Genomic DNA, 18,763 nt, shown 5'->3' on the forward strand with positions numbered 1-18,763 from the left:
ACTAAATTAACTTTTGAAGGAAATGGATGAATATAGATTTAGCTGAATAAATTGATCATTCAAAAGCACTACTTTGTTATTAGTAATGAACGATAATACAATGTATAACTACTATGCTGTTTTATACCGTCAGTGGAATATGAAAGGAGAATTCTGTTTTGCGATTTTTGTTCATTTAAAACATTATACGAAATGGTATTCAATGACAAAGGTTTTTATTATTTACAATGAAAACGCGCTATTGTTTTTGCTGTTATTCTAATGTACCGGTAATGTCTACTCTAACGGTAATGTAAATGGCAAGTGTATCATTATAATGGCGCATGTAGCTCACTTGCCTGAAGAACAAGTGTGACATCACTTGACTGGCAGCGCGGGTTGAGGAGGAGTAGGGGGTCGGTGAGTTTACTTTGCCTTCGTGGGAGTGTTGTACTACATTACGCAAACCACTGAAAGACGAGTCGAAAGCAAAGTTCAGGATTTCAACTCGGTTGCAGTTGACAACATTCGAGGATATCCGTGCGGATTCCCAACTTTTTTCCCACCCTTGGTTGCGGCGTACTTTTACTTTCCTTGTATGAAGCGACTCTTTAGTGTGACTCGACTGGCCAGAAAATAATCCATATCTAGTCAAAGTATTCAACTGTCACAAAGCGGGACCCGTTCGCTATAAATAGCCGGGATAAGCAGTGGAGGAGGTACGTGCATATGAAAACTAGCGGACTAGTCCTTAACAAATACAAAATCTCACGAATAATTAGCATATAATGAACTTTTGCCATATCCCATGTTTTAACCCAGACTCTAACTAAAGCTTCAAATGAACCGGTGTTCCCTCGAAGTGTGGGGGGAAAAAACTGAATTATTGTGTTACTTTGAATAAGCAACTTGTTAATTTTTGTATTTATAATGCAAAGTTAGGCAGATTCGAAAGAATGCACATGAATGACCGACAGCTGTCCGCCTGCATAAATTCCCGACCTATATCTTGTTAACCTATGGTTTTTAAATCACAATTGAAGTGTACTTACTTTTAAAATAATACCAAAATATTGCAGGTCTACTACCCAATGATAAAAACAACCTTTCGCATTACTTTGCTGCCTGGCCTGCTTTGCATCAACTCCCAGAAACTGATAGGGACAATTACAAGCGTTCTAAACATGAACTTATCTCCCAACTCCACTTCTTTCCTAATATAGTATAACATTGTTTGCAGTTAACATAACAGATATTATATTGGAACAAATGGGCATTTTAAATAACATTGTGAAAAGATTGTCAATTCAGGCATTTTGACAGATTTAGTGTTAAGTTCTTGAATGTCACTTGTATTAGCCTAATGTCTTACAATTTGTGCTGTATGTGTAAGTACTAAGTAAGTAGTACTTATGGTATGTGGTTGTCTTACCTAGCTACCTTAAGATGAATGCACAAAGTTGCTCTGGATAATGACCTTTGCTAACTGACTTAAATGTATAGGTAATGTAGTACGATAACCTTGAGCTAGGAAGCTACGAGACACCGTCATTATGTTCATAATCATGCATTGCTAAAACCCATCAGGGTTTAAGAGGCAGGCCAGGCTTTCAGCTGCAGTTTGGCCCACAAACCTTCAACTCCTCACTGACCAGCAGGAGGCTAGTTTAGTTGTGAAGCCAAACAACAGACCGAGTACTGGGGTGTATTTATTACGCCGATTCTGTTGAAAAACTTTTGGAAAACGTTTTGCAACGTTTTGGACAAATTCAGGTAGGTCCTTTCCTGTTTTGTTCCGTTTGCTTCTTAAACGGTATACAGTTTCCGTTTCAAGAAAATAATAGAACTGCAGGCCTATCTCCTTAAAACAGTGGTTTCAAAATGTTTTTGGGTCGTGATCCCCCACCTAAAGTTAGTTCTTTTTTTACATGTAGACTACTATCTGAAGTTAAGTACAATGGCAGTGGTTCACAAATGTTTATTTTGACCCACATGAAGATTGTGGTGTTTTTTTACATGACCCATCAAGCCTGTCCCAATTTGCTCCCTACCTCTAGGCCCTAACCCTCTGATGTTTGCAGATCTGAATTGCCTCCGTAGGTATTGGCCTAAGCAATGTAGTGGTGACGCCTCCACTATATTGATTAAATCTTACAGATCTGCAAACATTGAAGGGTAAGGGATGTTTCTAGCCGTGCTCTGGGCTTGGGACACAACCCACTAGTAGGAACCTACCCCACCCAACATTTTGAGAAAAAAAAACTATGGCTGAAGTGTTGTTGGACCTGGAAACAGCATTCTTAATGCATAAAAAAAAAAAACTTTTAACGGCATTCCAGGCCATTAATTAAGCAACACAAGTTAGTTTCTGTTAGTCAAGGGCCCACTTTTCAGTGTTTATCCAACACATCAAGTTATTGGTGTTTACCAATAGTCTCTCATCTCAAATTTATTGGATAGATGCAGTGTTTTGATTTTGCTGGTAGATCTGCCTTATGACTCAGCTAGTTGACCAATCAAACCATATTGACTAAACCTTGTCTCGTCTGTTTTCCATCCACCTTCTTGCAGACTTCCTTTTGAAAACGTCGCTGGGCACTTTTTTAGTTGTCTTTTTTTGTTTTTTTGGGGGGGGGGGGGGTGGTCATTGGGATTCTATCGCACCACCATGTCCACCTCCTATAAGAAGGAAGTAGTGAACTACAGGGACGTGGATGAGGATGAACTACTGAAGAAACTCTCAGAGGAAGAGCTACAGAGGCTGGAGGATGAGCTGGAGGAGTTAGATCCTGACGTAAGTCTACAACTCTGATCTTCTTGGTGTGCGCGCGTGGTTATGCGTACATCTGGAGCTAGGAGTTCGATCCTGACGCAAATCTAAAACATTTATCTTTGTACAAGCTCAACAGAGATGGGAGATGCTCGGTAACAGGACAGTGCATTTAATCTCGCTGTCACATTCAAAAGTCTAGGACTATGAAAAGATCCTTCAACCAAACATACAACCCACTATGAAGTAGACCGTGGAATAACACTCTGATATTAAGGTTTACAGGTGTACCAGAGCCTTGGTTAAGAGTAGCTCACTATATAGGCATTAGGGTGCCATTTTAGAAACATGGGGAGAATCTCAATTGCGTCCTCTCGCCTCGCCTCCTCAAAACCCATTGGAGGAGATGGTCTGAGGGGTGGGACCTCTGGCTTTCTGGTCAATGGGTTTTCAGGAGGCGAGAAGCAAGGACTTGAGGAATTTGCAGGAACTTGAGATTCTCCCACAGACTAAGACTGACAAATGATACTCAAACCAATTTAGTCATGAGTACATCTTAGCTGGAAGCGTTGTTGGATGATGATGTAGCCCAAGTCTGTCAGATTGATTTCAGATTTCATAACTTTAATTTTTAAATGTTTTTAATATATATATATTTTTAACCCTTTGAAATTCTTATAGAGCATGAACATATTAACCTATCATATCACGTTCATATTTACATTTACATTTAAGTCATTTAGCAGACGCTCTTATCCAGAGCGACTTACCATATATTAGCCTATATATCGTATCACTGTATATTCAATTCTAATATGCAGTTGTAGGTCTAAACAATACAGTGATCCTCAAACCATCTTCCAAAACCAACTTCCCAGTGAAAGTCGAGAAAAACAGGGATTTCTCATAGTGTAGGCCTCACCTGTTATTTATAATATAATATATGTTAAGTTATAGGCCTATCAGATATGTATGATACTGTATAAGGCGGCGGTGCTTGACTTCATCTTTATCCGTAAGTAGTTCGTCTGTCGAGGTGTTGACACAAGCTGTAATAGGGTTATGATGAATGGTCGACGGCTCACATAAAGTCTGGACACCTACAATACCAGGAGTGCCAGCCCAGGCTTAGATGACTGGGTGTGTGTGTGTGTGTGCATCTAGTGGTGCTAGTCCGTCTTTCCCTGACTTTTGACGATATCGTCCAGATCTCCCACAGAGCCATGTTAAAGAGTTAAACTGATATGTCAGGTATAAATACTGTGTCTTTAAGTGGCCAGTTCACTGTAGGTGCTGAAAGCTAAGATAAGATATTGGTCTATCGCTATAATATGGACCTGGTTTAGCATTCTGCGGTCTAAGAATAGCTGTCTGGGAACTGCCTTTGTTATTTCTGTTAGTGTTATTTTAACACAGTTAGTGATTGTATGTGTCCTTTCACTCTTTCATTCGGGCTATACGTCACACTAGAAAGTGTGTTACTATCTCAATGTTTAATGTTTCGAGAGTGGGCGGAAATGTTGTATGTAAACAAGTGCAATCCCACCCATTGCTATCATTATTGGCCAATGACGATCCTTCCTTTTGGTTAGAATACCCTCTTACCTAGAGTAAGTGCAACCAATTGTTAGCATTATCGGCCAATGATAAATCCTTCCTGTCTTTAGAATGCCCTGTTGCCGGCCGGGATGAGGCAGAAGGATCAGACCAAGAAGGCGCCGACCGGAACCTTCCAGAGAGAGAACCTGGTAGCCCACCTGGAGAAGCAAGCCAAGGAACACCCTGACAAGGAGGACCTGGTTCCGTTCACTGGAGAGAAGAGAGGTATGACCGCAGGCCCCGGCAGGATAGAATAGCACTATAGGCCTGTGCTTCACTGGAGAGAAGAGAGGTAGGAGTTAGATCGGATCTGAGCATCATCTCCACTTGTGGTGGTGGAGCCATCCTCCTATTGTTTACATGTAATCCTGTCAGATCTATGAACACAGAAGGGATACGGGCTAGCTTGGCTAGGGGAAGTGGCTGAAGGCCAACGTGGACCGTGGCCAGGGACATATAAGCAGTGATAATAACCTTTTGAGGTGAACCTTACTGCTCAGCGGGCCGAGATCCAAATATTTTCAGAACATTACAGCCATTTAAATAAAGGCCTAAAGTCCTACATCCATCAGAACCAATCAGTGGTCTCAGACAATATCTAGTTCCAGGAAACTGGACCCCAGTCACAACCCAGTTTGTATGCTGGTTCATCTGTTCTTGCCTATATCTGGACATATCCAGCTACGAAACTGCCTGAGTTGAGTCTGCCTACCTATCAGACCAATTAAGATCTCAGACAGTCTGGTTCTGGGAAACTGGGCCTGCCGCAATTGAGTCCTCTAGTTCGTCCTTCTTTATATCTGGACATATCAAGGTAGAAATCAGGGCCTGGTGCCAGCTGACTCATCCCAGATCCACTCAGGTGTAGATGTAGCCTGCTGGGTATCAGCCTGCCTCTCTGTGTGTACGCCAGACAGCGTACAGTCTGGGGGGATCAGTTTCAGCGAGGTGAGGCCCGGAATCTCCAATCTTGATCACATAATGAGTATTATTTGGGATGTGAGGTGATTTGTAGATCACTGATTCTGTGCAGTCCGGCTGCAATGTAGCCGATCTCCAACACTCAAGCAAGCACTGTGTCTCAGCCAAGCCTGATAGATGACAGGTACCGACCAACCACAGAGACGAACATCCTGCTACATCCTGGCACCCAGCAGCTAGCCTGAAGGTGAGGTGACTTTCCAGTTGGAACATCTCCACTGGTTCCACAGACCCCAGAACAGATAATCCAGGCTACAGTCAAAGCCAGCAGGACAGACGGTGCTGTAACTGATCCTGGACCTGGAACTGATATGAGTAAGACCTCAGACCTCTGGGCATGTATTCATAAAGAGTCTCAGAGTAGGAGTGCTGAACTAGCATCAGTTTAGCCTTTTAGAGCCAAATGAATATGATTACATGGACAGGGAGGAACCTGATCCTAGATCAGATACGGTAGACTGTGGCTACGTCCCAATTATTTTCTTTCCCCCCAAAGTCTGCACTTGCACACTTCCCATTTTATGGATTTATTCCCTCCAGCCAAATATTCGTTTTAGATTCATGACAGGGAGTGTGCAAGACAAGTGCACAGTCTGCAAACTTTGGGAGAACGGCTTATATTTGGACCACACACACAGCCTGTCACTGCAGCCTTCCTCCCCCCCAGTGTTCGTTCACATAATCCTGTTCCGGTGTTCTGAGGCCGGGGCGGCGTGACGTGGGGCGCTACATGTCAGACATGGCTGGGTATAACACGAGAAGGTCTTCGCCCCCATCTGTCCCAACAGGCTGCCTGGCTTTTTACAGCTCACTCTGAGTGACGATATGAGAAGCGCCCCATGATGTAAGATGATATTGCATATCAGCCTTGTATTTTCCATTATCAGTCGGTGTAACCTAGATGGAATTCAAATGGAAGTTTTCCTCACAGAACGTATGGTCATGTTCACTATGTAATGGTAGTTGGCTACTGGTGATTGGGTAATGTTCGGTCTATTTTAGTATCGAGGCATTGATTTTTATGCTTTCCTGCGGTCAAAATGACCAATTAAAGCATTTCGTTAGAAACGAGCTAGTTCTAGTTCTAGGCCAGAACTAGGAAGACGCCTAGAGAGGAACCAGACTCCTAGATGTGTCCGGTCCTCTTCTGGCTGTGCCGGGTGGAGATGAATAGTGGCATGTGTTGTATTAATGATTGTCCCCTATCTTCCAGGTAAAGTCTTTATACCTAAGGATATGGTGGACCCCATCATGGAGAACGTATCTCTGGAGCCAGAGCTGGAGGAGGCACTGGCCAACGCCAGCGACGCTGAGATCTGCGACATTGCCGGTAGAAAAACCATGCATCTTCACGTGCACACTCCCCTTTACAGACGGATGTAAACAGATCCCTTTGTGCCATCTTTCCCCGCTATCACCGTTCCTCTTTTATTTTCAGTCTATTCACCAACTTCAGCTAATATAGTCAAAATCCACGCTAACTAAACAGTCACTTTAGAACGGTCACTGACACTCAATCAACTTCGCTGTTCAGTCCTCCGTCAGTAACTTCCTCCTTTTCTCTAACTCTCTTCTATCTCTTCTAGTGATCCCACCCTTCTCCTCCTCCTCCCTGCCCCCCCCCCCCCCATACGCTGCCATCGTCATCACCCCTTCCATGACTGCTGTTGGACACCATGGTTGCCCTCTCTCTGGGCCTTATGACAAGCAGCCGCGGTATTTGCCAGCCCACACACTAGCTAGGGCCACGACGATACCAGTACCCGTTAGTATCGTGGCAAGGAAGTAAAACACAAAGCGAATTTAGCTTCTTGAAACAAACATCATTATGTTGTCATCCAGAGTCACATTCATTTAATTTCCAAACTGAAGCACACAATATTTGACATACAGCAGGTTTTTATTAAAGGACCAAAGAGTTTGGTCTGCTTTGTGTTTTCATTTTTGCCTCGGGTACTGCTGGTTCATATACTGCTATCGTCCCGGCCCTAACACTAGCTGCACATTTATCTTGACTGCATTTCTCTCCGCTTCCCTAAGTGTTAGTGTTAATCGGTGACTAGTGGTTTGTTTGCCAGCGTTTTGTTTTGGTCCTCCCAGACATTTCCAATGGTTTGTAATTAATCCACAGCCTCCTCATGGTGAGTTTCCAACTAACTCTTCACGGCTGCTTAAAATGGACGGCTCGTTCTCCGTTGTTTATCTCAAAGAAAACGAACTGTTCTCACACTCTATCATTCTGACAGATGAAAATAATACACTGGCTCTTTTTTTTTTGTTGCTTCTCTGCCGAACTGCCCTCTTTTCACTCCCTTTTGTTAATTTCTGCTCCAAGTCATCTACGGTGGTCCAGAAAGCACATTTTATTTGAGTTTTCCCATCAAACTGGACACAAGATAAAAACGACTACTTCTAATAATAATACATTTGATTTAAAGCGCTTTTCAAAAACCCAAGGACCATGAACAGTAAAAGAGAGAGGGGGGGGGGGGGAAAGCAAAGCTAAAACTAAGGTTCAAATTAAAGCTAAAACCGTGATCTTTGCGATAATCAAAAACATGTTGATTAGTCAAGCATGTTCCTGCAGTTCATAGGGACCGTTCTAACTGTGGCAGCAGAGGACACCCAAGCCAGGGAGAATGTCTGCATTGTGTGACGTCTGCAACAGTGACATGTGCTATTTAAACAATGTATTTAATAATGACTTGCAAACGCTGGCAATCGACGCACGTGTTGTTCTTTTGTATGTCTGGCTATGACGGGGATGACTATCTACTGCTGTGTGTGAAATGTTTTGCGAGAGCCGATTGTTTGGCTTGGAAGTTTGCGAGTTTTGAACGAGGCAGCTCTCAAGGCCCACTTGTGGGTGTCCTGTCTGCTGTCTTAGTTCAGCATATGATGTTTACTTGGCTAAGGAGAGCGTTGGCACTCACACCCACGTCAAGTCTTCTGTGTTTAGCCCTCAGTGCTCACGTCATTTGACACAATGTACTCTCTCTCTCTCTCTCTCTCTCTTCTCTCCCCCTCTCTCTCTCTCTCTCTCTCTCTTCTCTCCCCCTCTCTCTCTCTCTTCTCTCCCCCCTCTCTCTCTTATCTCCCCTCTCTCTCTCCCCTTTTGTTTCTAACTACTTTTTTTATATTTCTCTGTCTCCCTCCTTCTCTCACTTAATGTTTCTTTCCCGTTCTCTCTCCTTCTGTCCATCTCTCCCTCCTTTTGTCCATCTCTTCCCTCCCTCCAGCCATTCTGGGAATGCACACTCTGATGAGTAACCAGCAGTACTACGAGGCTTTGGCCAGCAGCAATATAGTCAACAAACAAGGCCTTAACAGTAAGTGTACCGTGTGTGTGTGTGTGTGTGTGTGTGTGTGTCCCTCCTGTCTGTGCCAAAGCTCTCTGCATCGTTTTTAACAATGATTCCTCTGTTTATCCTTTCATGTATTGTACTTATTCGGGTTTTGCTTTTCAAGTGGATTTGAAAAAGAGTGGCACCAACGGCGTATGTGTTTCAGACAGTTCACAGAAGTTAAAAATAAAACATGAATTGGAACCAACATCAAAGAGAACTGGACAAAATGTTCCTGTTTACAACTGAAGACTTTTACAATCAAATCAAACAATCCATTTCTGACGTTAAATAATATAATTGAAAAACGTGTTGATTTAGCCAAACAAACTAAGTGCAGCAAATATTTATTAACTTTCGACATTGAACATCAAGAGTGCATTTGTTATTACTGATTTACATTATATGCTGTGCATTCGGAAAGTATTCAGACCCCTTGACTTTTTCCTCCTTTTGCTACTTTACAGCCTTATTCTAAAATGGATTAAATAGTTCCCCCCCCTCAATCTATACACACTACCCCATAATGACAAAGCAAAAACAGTTTTTTCCAAAGTTTTGCAAATGTATTTTATTTTATTTTATCGGAAATATCACATTTACATAATTATTCAGACCCTTTACTCAGTACTTTGTTGAAGCACCTTTGGCAGTGATTACAGCCTCGAGTCTTCTTGGGTATGACACAACAAGCTTGGCATACCTGTATTTGGGGAGTTTCTTCCATTCTTCTCTGCAGATCCTCTCCAGCTCTGTCAGGTTGGATGGGGAGCGTCGCTCCACGGCTAGTTTCAGGTCTCTCCAGAGATGTTAGATCGGGTTCTGGCTGGGCCACTCAAGGACATTCAGAGACTTGTCCCGAAGCCACTCCTGCGTTGTCTTGGCTGTGTGCTTAGGTTCGTTGTCCAGTTGGAAGGTGACCCTTGGCCCCAGTCGGCGCTCTGGAGTTGGTTTTCATCAAGGATCTCTCTGTACTTTGCTTCGTTCATCTTTCCCTCGATCCTCACTCGTCTCCTAGTCCCTGCTACTGAAAAACATCCCCACAGCATGATGCTGCCACCACCATGCTTCACCGTAGGGATTGTGCCAGGTTTCCTCCAGAAGTGATGCTTAGCATTCAGGCCAAAGACCAGATAATTTTGTTTCTCATGGTCTGAGAGTCCTTTAGGTGGATTTTGGCAAACTCCAAACGGGCTTTCATGTTCCTATTACTGAGGAATAGCTTCTGTCTGGCCACTCTACCATAAAGGCATGATTGGTGGAGTGCTGCAGAGATGGTTGTCCTTCTGGAAGATTCTCCCATCTCTTCAGAGGAGCTCTGACGGAGTGACCATCGGGTTCTTGACCACCTCCGTTTGTCCGGGCTGACAGATCTATGAAGAGTCTTGGTGGTTCCAAACTGTGTTCTTGGGGACATTCAATGCTGCAGATTTTTTTCGGTACCCTTCCCCAGATCTGTGCCTTGACACAATCCTATCTCGGAGCTCTACGGATAATTCCTTTGACCTCATGACTTGGTTTTTGCTCTGACATGCACTGTCAACTGTGGGACCATATATAGACAGGGGTGTGCCTTTCCAAATCATGTCCAATCAATTGAATTTACCACAGGTGGACTCCAATCAAGTTGTAGAAACATGTCAAGGAGGATCAATGGAAACACAATGCACCTGAGCTCAGTTTTGAGTCTAATAGCAAAGGGTCTGACTTACGTAAATAAGTTATTTCTGTTTTTTTATTTGTAATACATTGGAAAAAAAACCTGTTTTCACTTTGTCATTATGGAGTATTGTGTGTAGATTGATGAGGATTAAAAAAAAATTGTATCCATTTCAGAATAAGGCTGTAATGTAACTAAATGTGGAAGATGTCAAGGGATCTGAATACTTTCCGAATGCGCTGTACGTATTGATAATAACATATTTCTGTTGTCTGTGTTTTCCAGTGTACTTAGTATAAGCCTGTGTTTTCCTATAGGTGTTGTCCAGTGTACTCAGTATAAGCCTGTGTTTTCCTATAGGTGTTGTCCAGTGTACTCAGTATAAGCCTGTGTTTTCCTATAGGTCTTGTCCAGTGTACTCAGTATAAGCCTGTGTTTTCCTATAGGTCTTGTCCAGTGTACTCAGTATAAGCCTGTGTTTTCCTATAGGTCTTGTCCAGTGTACTCAGTATAAGCCTGTGTTTTCCTATAGGTGTTATCCAGTGTACTCAGTATAAGCCTGTGCCTGATGAGCAGCCCAACTCTACTGACGTGGAGGAGACGCTGTTGAGGATGCAGAGGAATGACCCTGACCTGCTGGAGGTCAACCTCAACAACATCAAGGTGCTACATTACGTTGATTCACACGCACACGGTCAGTTAAAAAGATGTATACGATGTCATTATGTCCTCCTCCTATACCTTTTTCCCCCCTTTAGTCATTTAGCAGACGCTCTTATCCAGAGCGATTTACATTTTCATATTTTTTTTAATGTAATACTGGTTCCCCGTGTGAATCGAACCCACAACCTTGGCATTGCAAGTGCCATGCTCTACCAACCCAAGCCACACAGGACCCACAAAGGAGAGACACGTATTCTCATAGTACCACACTATTCTCAGTCTGACTTCAAGAGGTCAGGGCAAACCTCTACTCTGGAGTCCGCGTTATATTTAGGTTATTCTCCAGTCTTTTTCAAATGCATTAGTCGTCCGTCCGATTTTAAAACAGTTGTGTGTGTGTGTGGCTTTATTGATTGTGTTCCAGAACATTCCAGTGAAGACACTGAAGGCTTTTGCAGAATCCCTGATCGAGAATACTGTAGTGGAACGCTTCAGCATGGTGGGAACCAGGAGTAATAATCCCGTAGCCTTTGTGAGTATTACTGTTTTACCAAACCACCTGCACAAATGATTGTAGCAGTTACATCAGACAATGTGAATGTACACGTCTCCAAGTCTTAATTAAAAAGGCGTCTCCATCTGGAAATTCAATTTTAAAAAACGACCTCCCTTTGGCATTGATACCTGGGCCTGTGACCCAGTCAAAAGTTTGGACACACCTACTCATTCAAGGGTTTTTCTTTATTTTTGCTATGTTCCTCATTGTAGAATAATATTGAAGACATCAAAACTATGAAATAACACAAATGGAATCATGTAGTAAACAAACAAGTGTAACACAAATCCAAATACATTTTATATTCTTCATAGTAGCCACCTTTTTGCCTTGATGACAGCTTTGCACACTGGCTGCTCTTCCTTCACTCTGCGGTCCAACTCATCCCCAAACCATCTCAATTGGGTTGAGGTTGGGTGATTGTGGAGACCAGGTCATCTGATGCAGCACTCCATCACTCTCCTTCTTGGTCAAATAGCCCTTACACAGCCTGGAGGGGTGTTGGGTCATTGTGCTGTTGAAAAACATGATAGTCCCACCAAGCGCAAACCAGATGGGACGGCGTATCGCCGCAGAATGCTGTGGTAGCCGTGCTGGTTAGGTGTCCCTTGAATTCTAAATAAATCACCGACAGTGTCACCACCGAAGCCCCGTCACACCACCTCCTCCATTCTTCATGGTGGGAACCAGACATGTGGAGATCATCCGTTCACTTACTCTTTGTCTCACAAAGACACAGCGGTTGGAACCAAAAATGTCAAATTTGACTCATCGGACCAAAGGACAGATTTCCACCGGTCTAATGTCCATTGCTCGTTTTTCTTGGCCCAAGCAAGTCTCGTCTTCTTATTGGTGTCCTTTAGTAGGGGTTTATTTGCAGCAATTTGACCATGAAGGTCTGATTCATGCAGTCTCCTCTGAACAGTTGATGTTGAGATGTCTGTTACTTGAACTCTGTGAAGTATTTATTTGGGCTGCAATTTCTGGGCTGGTAACTCTAATGAACTTATCCTCTGCAGCAGAGGTAACTCTAGGTCTTCCTTTCCTGTAGCGGTCCTCATGAGAGCAAGTTGAGAGAATGCCAAGCGTGTGCAAAGCTGTCATCAAGGCAAAGGGTGGCTACTTTGAAGAATCTCAAATCTAACATATATTTAGATTTGTTTAACACTTTTTAAGTTACTACATGATTCCATATGTGTTTTTTCGTTGTTTTGATGTCTTCACTATTATTCTACAATGTAGAAAATAGTAACAATAAAGAAAAACCCTTGAATGAGTGGTTGTGTCAACTTTTGACTGGTACTGTATGTAACCGGTGTGAAATGGCTAGCTAGTTAGCGGGGTGCGCGCTAATAGCGTTTCAATCGGTGACATCACCCGCTCTGAGACCTTGAAGTAGTTGTTTCCCTTGCTCTGCAAGGGCCACGGCTTTTGTGGAGTGATGGGTAACGATGCCTCGTGGGAGGCTGTTGTTGACGTGTGCAGAGGGTCTCTGGTTCGAGCCCAGGTAGGGGAGAGGAGAGGGAAGGAAGGAACACTGTTACATGTATATAGGGAAAATGGTGCCATTTCAGACACAGACATGCCTGTAATTATAGCCCATATAAATATACTGACCCCGTTTGCTGTGTGTCTGTGCCTCAGGCCCTGGCAGAGATGCTGAAGGTGAACACCACACTGAAGAGTCTAAACATAGAATCCAACTTCATCACAGGGACGGGTATCCTGGCTCTCATTGCCTCACTGCAGTCCAACACAACCCTGCAGGAACTCAAGATCGACAACCAGGTACAATGAAATACAGCACAATCGTTATTGGAGGCCTGGGTAATGCCAAAATGTCCCATATATTTCTCAATGATGCTTTACGATGCCAAATGTCAAATACATGTCGACAATCCTTCCTCCTAAAGGACCGTTCTCTGGAAAACATTTTGTGAAAATCCCAAAGAAATCGTGGTCTTTTTTTGTTGTCGTCCTGGTTTCGTGAGGAATCGCCCCTGTTTTGCCGTCACGGTAACCCAGCCCGACCAGTTACATTAAGACGTCACGAGGACCGCTTGAGTCTACTGTTTCAACAGGGTCAGATTGTAAAAAGCAAATCATTAAATTCATTCATTGTGGTGTGATATTTCTGCCAGTGGAACACTTAGTAGTCGTTATTCCTTCCCAGTGGGGGAAAACTGGCTGAAAAGGACATCACTGCAACCTGCTTAATCAGATTGCAGCCAAAACTGGTTGAAATCTGGTTGTTGCAACGACCTAATTTCAACCAGTTTTGCCCACGCCGGGCTACTTCTTGCCAGTGAATAATTTTTCCTAACATAAACTATGCTGAATCTCTTTGATTCCGGAATGTTTTATATTTATACACTTTACTAACAACGTCACCTTTAATTTTATTCATTGTGCTGAGTCATGGATGAACAATACCCAGTGGTCAAGCTGGTTGAAATGACAACCAGAAATGGCATCATTGTAACCGGTTATTTCAAACAGGACATTGGGAAATCATCTAGGTTCACTGGTTTACACGACGTAATGTCTGGTTTTAAATTGGTTTGTAATGGCGTCATTTCAACCAGTTTTACCCGCTGGGTGATTCCTTCTATGTCCATTCCCCCCCCACCAATTATTTAAGCTGCCCATCTGACAGTGCAGACAGGCTCAATCAAACGCTCAATTTGGAAAGGAAATAAATACTATTTGAACCCAGGTCTGATTCCCCTGCCTCCAGAGCCAGCCGCTAGGTAACAAGGTGGAGATGGAGATAGCCAGCATGCTGGAGAAGAACACCACGTTGTTAAAGTTTGGCTACCACTTTACCCAGCAGGGCCCCAGGCTGAGGGGCTCCAACGCCATGATGAACAACAATGACCTGGGTGAGATGACAGTTCTGCTAATGCTAACAACCTGGCTGAGATGGAAGTTCTGCTAGCCCTAATGCTAACAACCTGGCTGAGATTGAGGTTCAAAGACTCACTCACAAACAATAGATTAAAATATCTATTTTGTACTCACTGTTTCTCTCCAATCGTTACTCACAATCTTAGAGATGTTCAGACACCCACCCACCTCACTCCATTTTCCAAAACAACGTTGAACTAATGAAACCTGTACAGAAGGTGCAGAGCATGCGTCGGCTGTAACTAGACCTCGTAGTAGCCCATTGTAATCCATCTTAATTCGCCATCACTGTTTTATGTAACTAAATAATGGGAGGAGCCAAGCCAATCACAACACTCGGCTGTTTGGATCCCTTCCTGGATGATGACCTCACTAGAACTAAAGTGGTGTTCCAGTGAAACACTCCCAGACTTCCCAGTGTGATCCCTCACAACAGCTGAGACACCACTAGAGACATGGGACTGCATCCCAAATGGCACACTATTCCCTTTATAGTTCACTAACCCGTACAATAGGGCTCTGGTCAAAAGTAGTGCACTACATGGGGAATAGGATGCCATGTTGGATGTGCCCTCAAATTGGTCTATTCGGGGACTTGGGTTGTTGCAGAACACATTTGGGGCCATCTGATTGGTCCAGAAACCCATGGGTTGGACCAGAGCCAGAACGCACGTGGCTAAAGCGGCGGTTTGAAAATTCACCATTGGCTTTGATGATCTGATTGGTTAGAGATGATCCAATCGATGATGCCTTTGTTTAGTACAACATCCCTCGTGCCCCTCGACACCACAAAACGACTTCGGTGACGGCAGTCTCAGAATAAAGTCTGAATAAAGTCTGCAGCGAACGACAGAGCAATTTGTAAGTCGCTCTGGATAAGAGCATCTGCTAAATGACTTAAATGTAAATGTGAATGTAATCTTAGTGTGAGTCATCGGGCTAAATGTTTTGGGTCCAAAACACATGATCAAAGACACGTCAGGTCTTGTACAAAGACTGTAAACATTTTTTTTTTTAAATTAAAGAGATGGTCTTGTACTAATCTCTTGGAACGAAATGATTGACCTAGTTTGCACACAAACATCAATGTGTCATCGCGGTTGTTTTACATAACGATGACATTTTCTCTTGAACACGGCATGGTACCAGTTCTATCTACTTCCAAAGATGTGCATGAGGCGCTCTCGTCTTGGTTGACGTCTATATGATCATAGCACTTTTTCTCTTCAAGAGTGAGTGAAAGAGAATGCATGTCAGATCTGTCAACTGTCACTCACTGTTTGTGTGTAAGTGTGTGCGTGTGCTTCACTCATATTGCTCGTGTGTGTGTCTATGTTTCTTTGTTTTATGTGTTTATCACTGTTGTGTTGCAGCTCGGGTAATCCGATCTGATCATCACTCGGACAATTCCTTTACCCTCACTCTGTCCGTGCCGGAACTGGAGAGGGCATTTGGTAAAAAAGTTCAAGCCGAAACTCGCCAAACCCAAGACCAAGAAAGTAAAGACAGCAGTTGTATCGTCCTACCTCTTCAACCTGATGCTTCTTTTCCCTGAGTTCTACCCACGACTCCCTGCGTGGTGCCTTCCATTCCTCCTCGTCATCTCTTCTCTTCCCGACAGTGGCAGATCTTTCTTCAGTAGTTCTTAAGTGGGTCTTTTACAGAAGGGGACTGCTTGCTTAAGGGCTCTTTACAGTTCAAGCTTCTATTTTCTTCTTAACCGTCTCTTTCAAATGTTTGGAACAGTTTTTTTTTTCCGGCTTTCTTTACCTCTTTCCCAAATCTTTCAAACTGTTTTTCTAAACTTCAAACCCTTCCTTCATTGCCATTCCTTTTGAGTCAAGTATTTGTTGTGTTTGAATAAAACCTGATTTTACCGAAGCTGCCGATGTGTTTTAATAGTTGGACTAATTTCAATTTCTTCTTCTCTGACCACAGTAAGAAAGAGAAGGCTTGAAGGAGGTCCCATCTTCCCCAAGTGTCGGACAAGTGTGTAGCGCCGTGCCAGGCGGCAGCACTGCCCGGGCCCGCCCAGCCCCGTATTCAGCCAGACGCACTCCAACAGATATCCCATCAACCCCTGCTTCCGAAACCCTAACCTCGACCCCTCCGCGATGACAGAAATCTTTCCAATTCGAATGTCAGGGGCTTTGGCAAATCTTGTTCCTACTGTGGAATGGAGTTGATCTACTATTGTAAAAAAAAATGTTTTTCCCTTCACAGATTTCTACTGATATCGGTTTAGATATCTTCAGTAATAATAATAATATCTGGTAATTGTGACATAGAGAAGCAGCCCACGTACAGAAAATATTTATTTTGTTGTTATTTTGTTTACTGGAGATGAACTTGTTGTGGTTGAAGATGAAATGGTGTTACACCCATAATGTATATTGTACCACATGCCAAGGGCAGCAGATAGCCTAACGGTTAAGAGTGAAAGGTCGCCGGTTCAAATCCCCGAGCCGACTAGGTGGAAAAAAATCTGACGGATGTGCCCTTGAGCAAGGCATTTAATCCTAATTGCTCCTGTAAGTCGCTCTGGATAAGAGCGTCTGTGAAATGACTCAAATGTAAATAACTTAACTTGCTTATGATGGTAATACCACATTACGGATTTCAGCATTTCGCAACCACGTGACTTAATGTTTTAAGACAAGTTGTTAGTCTGCACTTTGTGCTGTCTGTAAGCAAAGGCACATAACGGTACATGGAAGTTATGTTCAGAGGAATTGTTAAAGATTAAAAACATTTGGGGTGTAAGTTGTTTGTTTGTCAAAGTTGAACCCATAGAGACAACCACTAAAAGCTGGTCCTAGATCAGTTTGTCCGCTATGGTGTAAATTCTGTAGTATTACTGATCTCTAGTCAGTTTAAGTCTTCTCGGTCAAACCTTACACAGAGAGAGGTTGCTACTAAGCGTTGGTTCTAGATCAGTTTCGTGACGAAGTCGATATCTACTTAAGACTGACCAGGTGAAAACTATGATCCTTTGTTGATGTCACTTGTTAAATCCACTTCAAATCAGTGTAGATGAAGGGGAGGAGACCGGTTAAAGAAGGATTTTGAAGTCTTGAGACAATTGAGACATGGATTGTGTATGTGTCATTCAGAGGGTGAATGGGCAAGACAACAGATTTAAGTGCCTTTGAACTGGGTATGGTAGTAGGTGCCAGGTGCACTGGGTTGAGTGTGTCAAGAACTGCAACGCTGCTGTTATTTTCACGCTCAACAGTCCCTTGTGTATCAGGAATGGTCCACCACCCAAAGGACTTCAAACCAACTTGACACAACTGTGGGAAGCATTGGAGTCAACATGGGCCAGCGTCCCTGTGGAACACTTTCGACACCTTGTAGAGTCCGTGCCCCGACGAATTGAGACTGTTCTGAGGGCGAAAGGAGGGGTCAAACTCATAAGGTGTTCCTAATGTTTTGTACACTCAGTGAATACATGTTTTGTTCACCTGTGTGTTGGTCACTGACGGACAAACCGATATAGGACCAGCTCTTAGTGGCCGTCTCTGAAGCTGATTTGGAATGATGACATGTCATCATGGCAAGTTATGATTGATTATGTAAATGATTACTTTAGTTACACAGTAAAGGGAGTTGCAGCATCCCCCCCACCCCCTCCCCTTTTTTCAGTTACGCTGGTCGAAATGCTGTCAGTTGAATGTGTCTTGCAACCCAAAAGTGTGCAAACTATGAATTCACTGTCATCACTCTGTAGCCTATCAAAGCCCAAGAAAAAGCATAAAGACAAACGACTTGTCCTGCCTGTTGTAAGATTCTATGAGATTTTTCCTTTAATGAACACCCCTTCAGGTATTGTTGCTATGTGGCCAGGTATCAGAGTTGTCATGCACCATTTGTTTTTGAGGGTAGCACTGATGACTAAATTCAATATTGTTGTGGTTGTTGTGGGTTAAAATAAACAATATATATTGGATGAGGATGGATGAGGGGGATACGTGCCCCCTCAGATTCAAAGGGCATAATGCTACTGATTAGGTATATTACTGTATGGTCAAAAGGGACAACTATAGTGTGTACAACAACCCATCCCCGTATGAACTACTGCTGAATATGACTGTGTTTTCCTTGCCCTAGCCTGGCTGTTGTTCTTTCTTGAGTATGAGTATGTTTTTGTTAAGATAGTTCACACGATTGTATTTTGTTGTTGTTCATGGATAAATCAGGTTTGAAAGTATTGTGCACTGTGTTTATTTGTACTGTTTTTACGCTTCTAGGCCGATGCACCAAACCACGTATGACACGCCCTCTTGGGGAAAGTTGAGAGAACT

The 18,763-nt window shown here is 43.2% G+C and overlaps 1 protein-coding gene across 2 annotated transcripts; it reads left to right on the forward strand.

Annotated features, from left to right (window-relative positions):
* Positions 1 to 405: 405 nt before the first annotated feature.
* LOC115145757 (tropomodulin-1-like) lies at positions 406 to 18,669 on the forward strand. 2 transcript variants are annotated; one of them, XM_029687258.2, is made up of 11 exons: positions 406 to 698; positions 2,551 to 2,773; positions 4,417 to 4,573; positions 6,543 to 6,659; positions 8,569 to 8,658; positions 10,866 to 10,996; positions 11,421 to 11,528; positions 13,197 to 13,340; positions 14,290 to 14,434; positions 15,833 to 15,958; positions 16,398 to 18,669. In XM_029687258.2, the coding sequence occupies exons 2-11, from the start codon at positions 2,648 to 2,650 to the stop codon at positions 16,454 to 16,456; spliced, it is 1,203 nt and encodes a 400-aa protein (XP_029543118.2). In that variant the 5' UTR covers positions 406 to 698; positions 2,551 to 2,647; the 3' UTR covers positions 16,457 to 18,669. The 2 variants fall into 2 exon arrangements, with proteins under 2 accessions (XP_029543118.2, XP_029543119.2); XM_029687259.2 differs by lacking the exon at positions 15,833 to 15,958.
* The last annotated feature ends 94 nt before the right edge of the window (positions 18,670 to 18,763 follow it).

The sequence above is a fragment of the Oncorhynchus nerka genome, linkage group LG18 (genome assembly GCF_034236695.1).
Source record: "Oncorhynchus nerka isolate Pitt River linkage group LG18, Oner_Uvic_2.0, whole genome shotgun sequence".
Taxonomy (NCBI): domain Eukaryota; kingdom Metazoa; phylum Chordata; class Actinopteri; order Salmoniformes; family Salmonidae; genus Oncorhynchus; species Oncorhynchus nerka.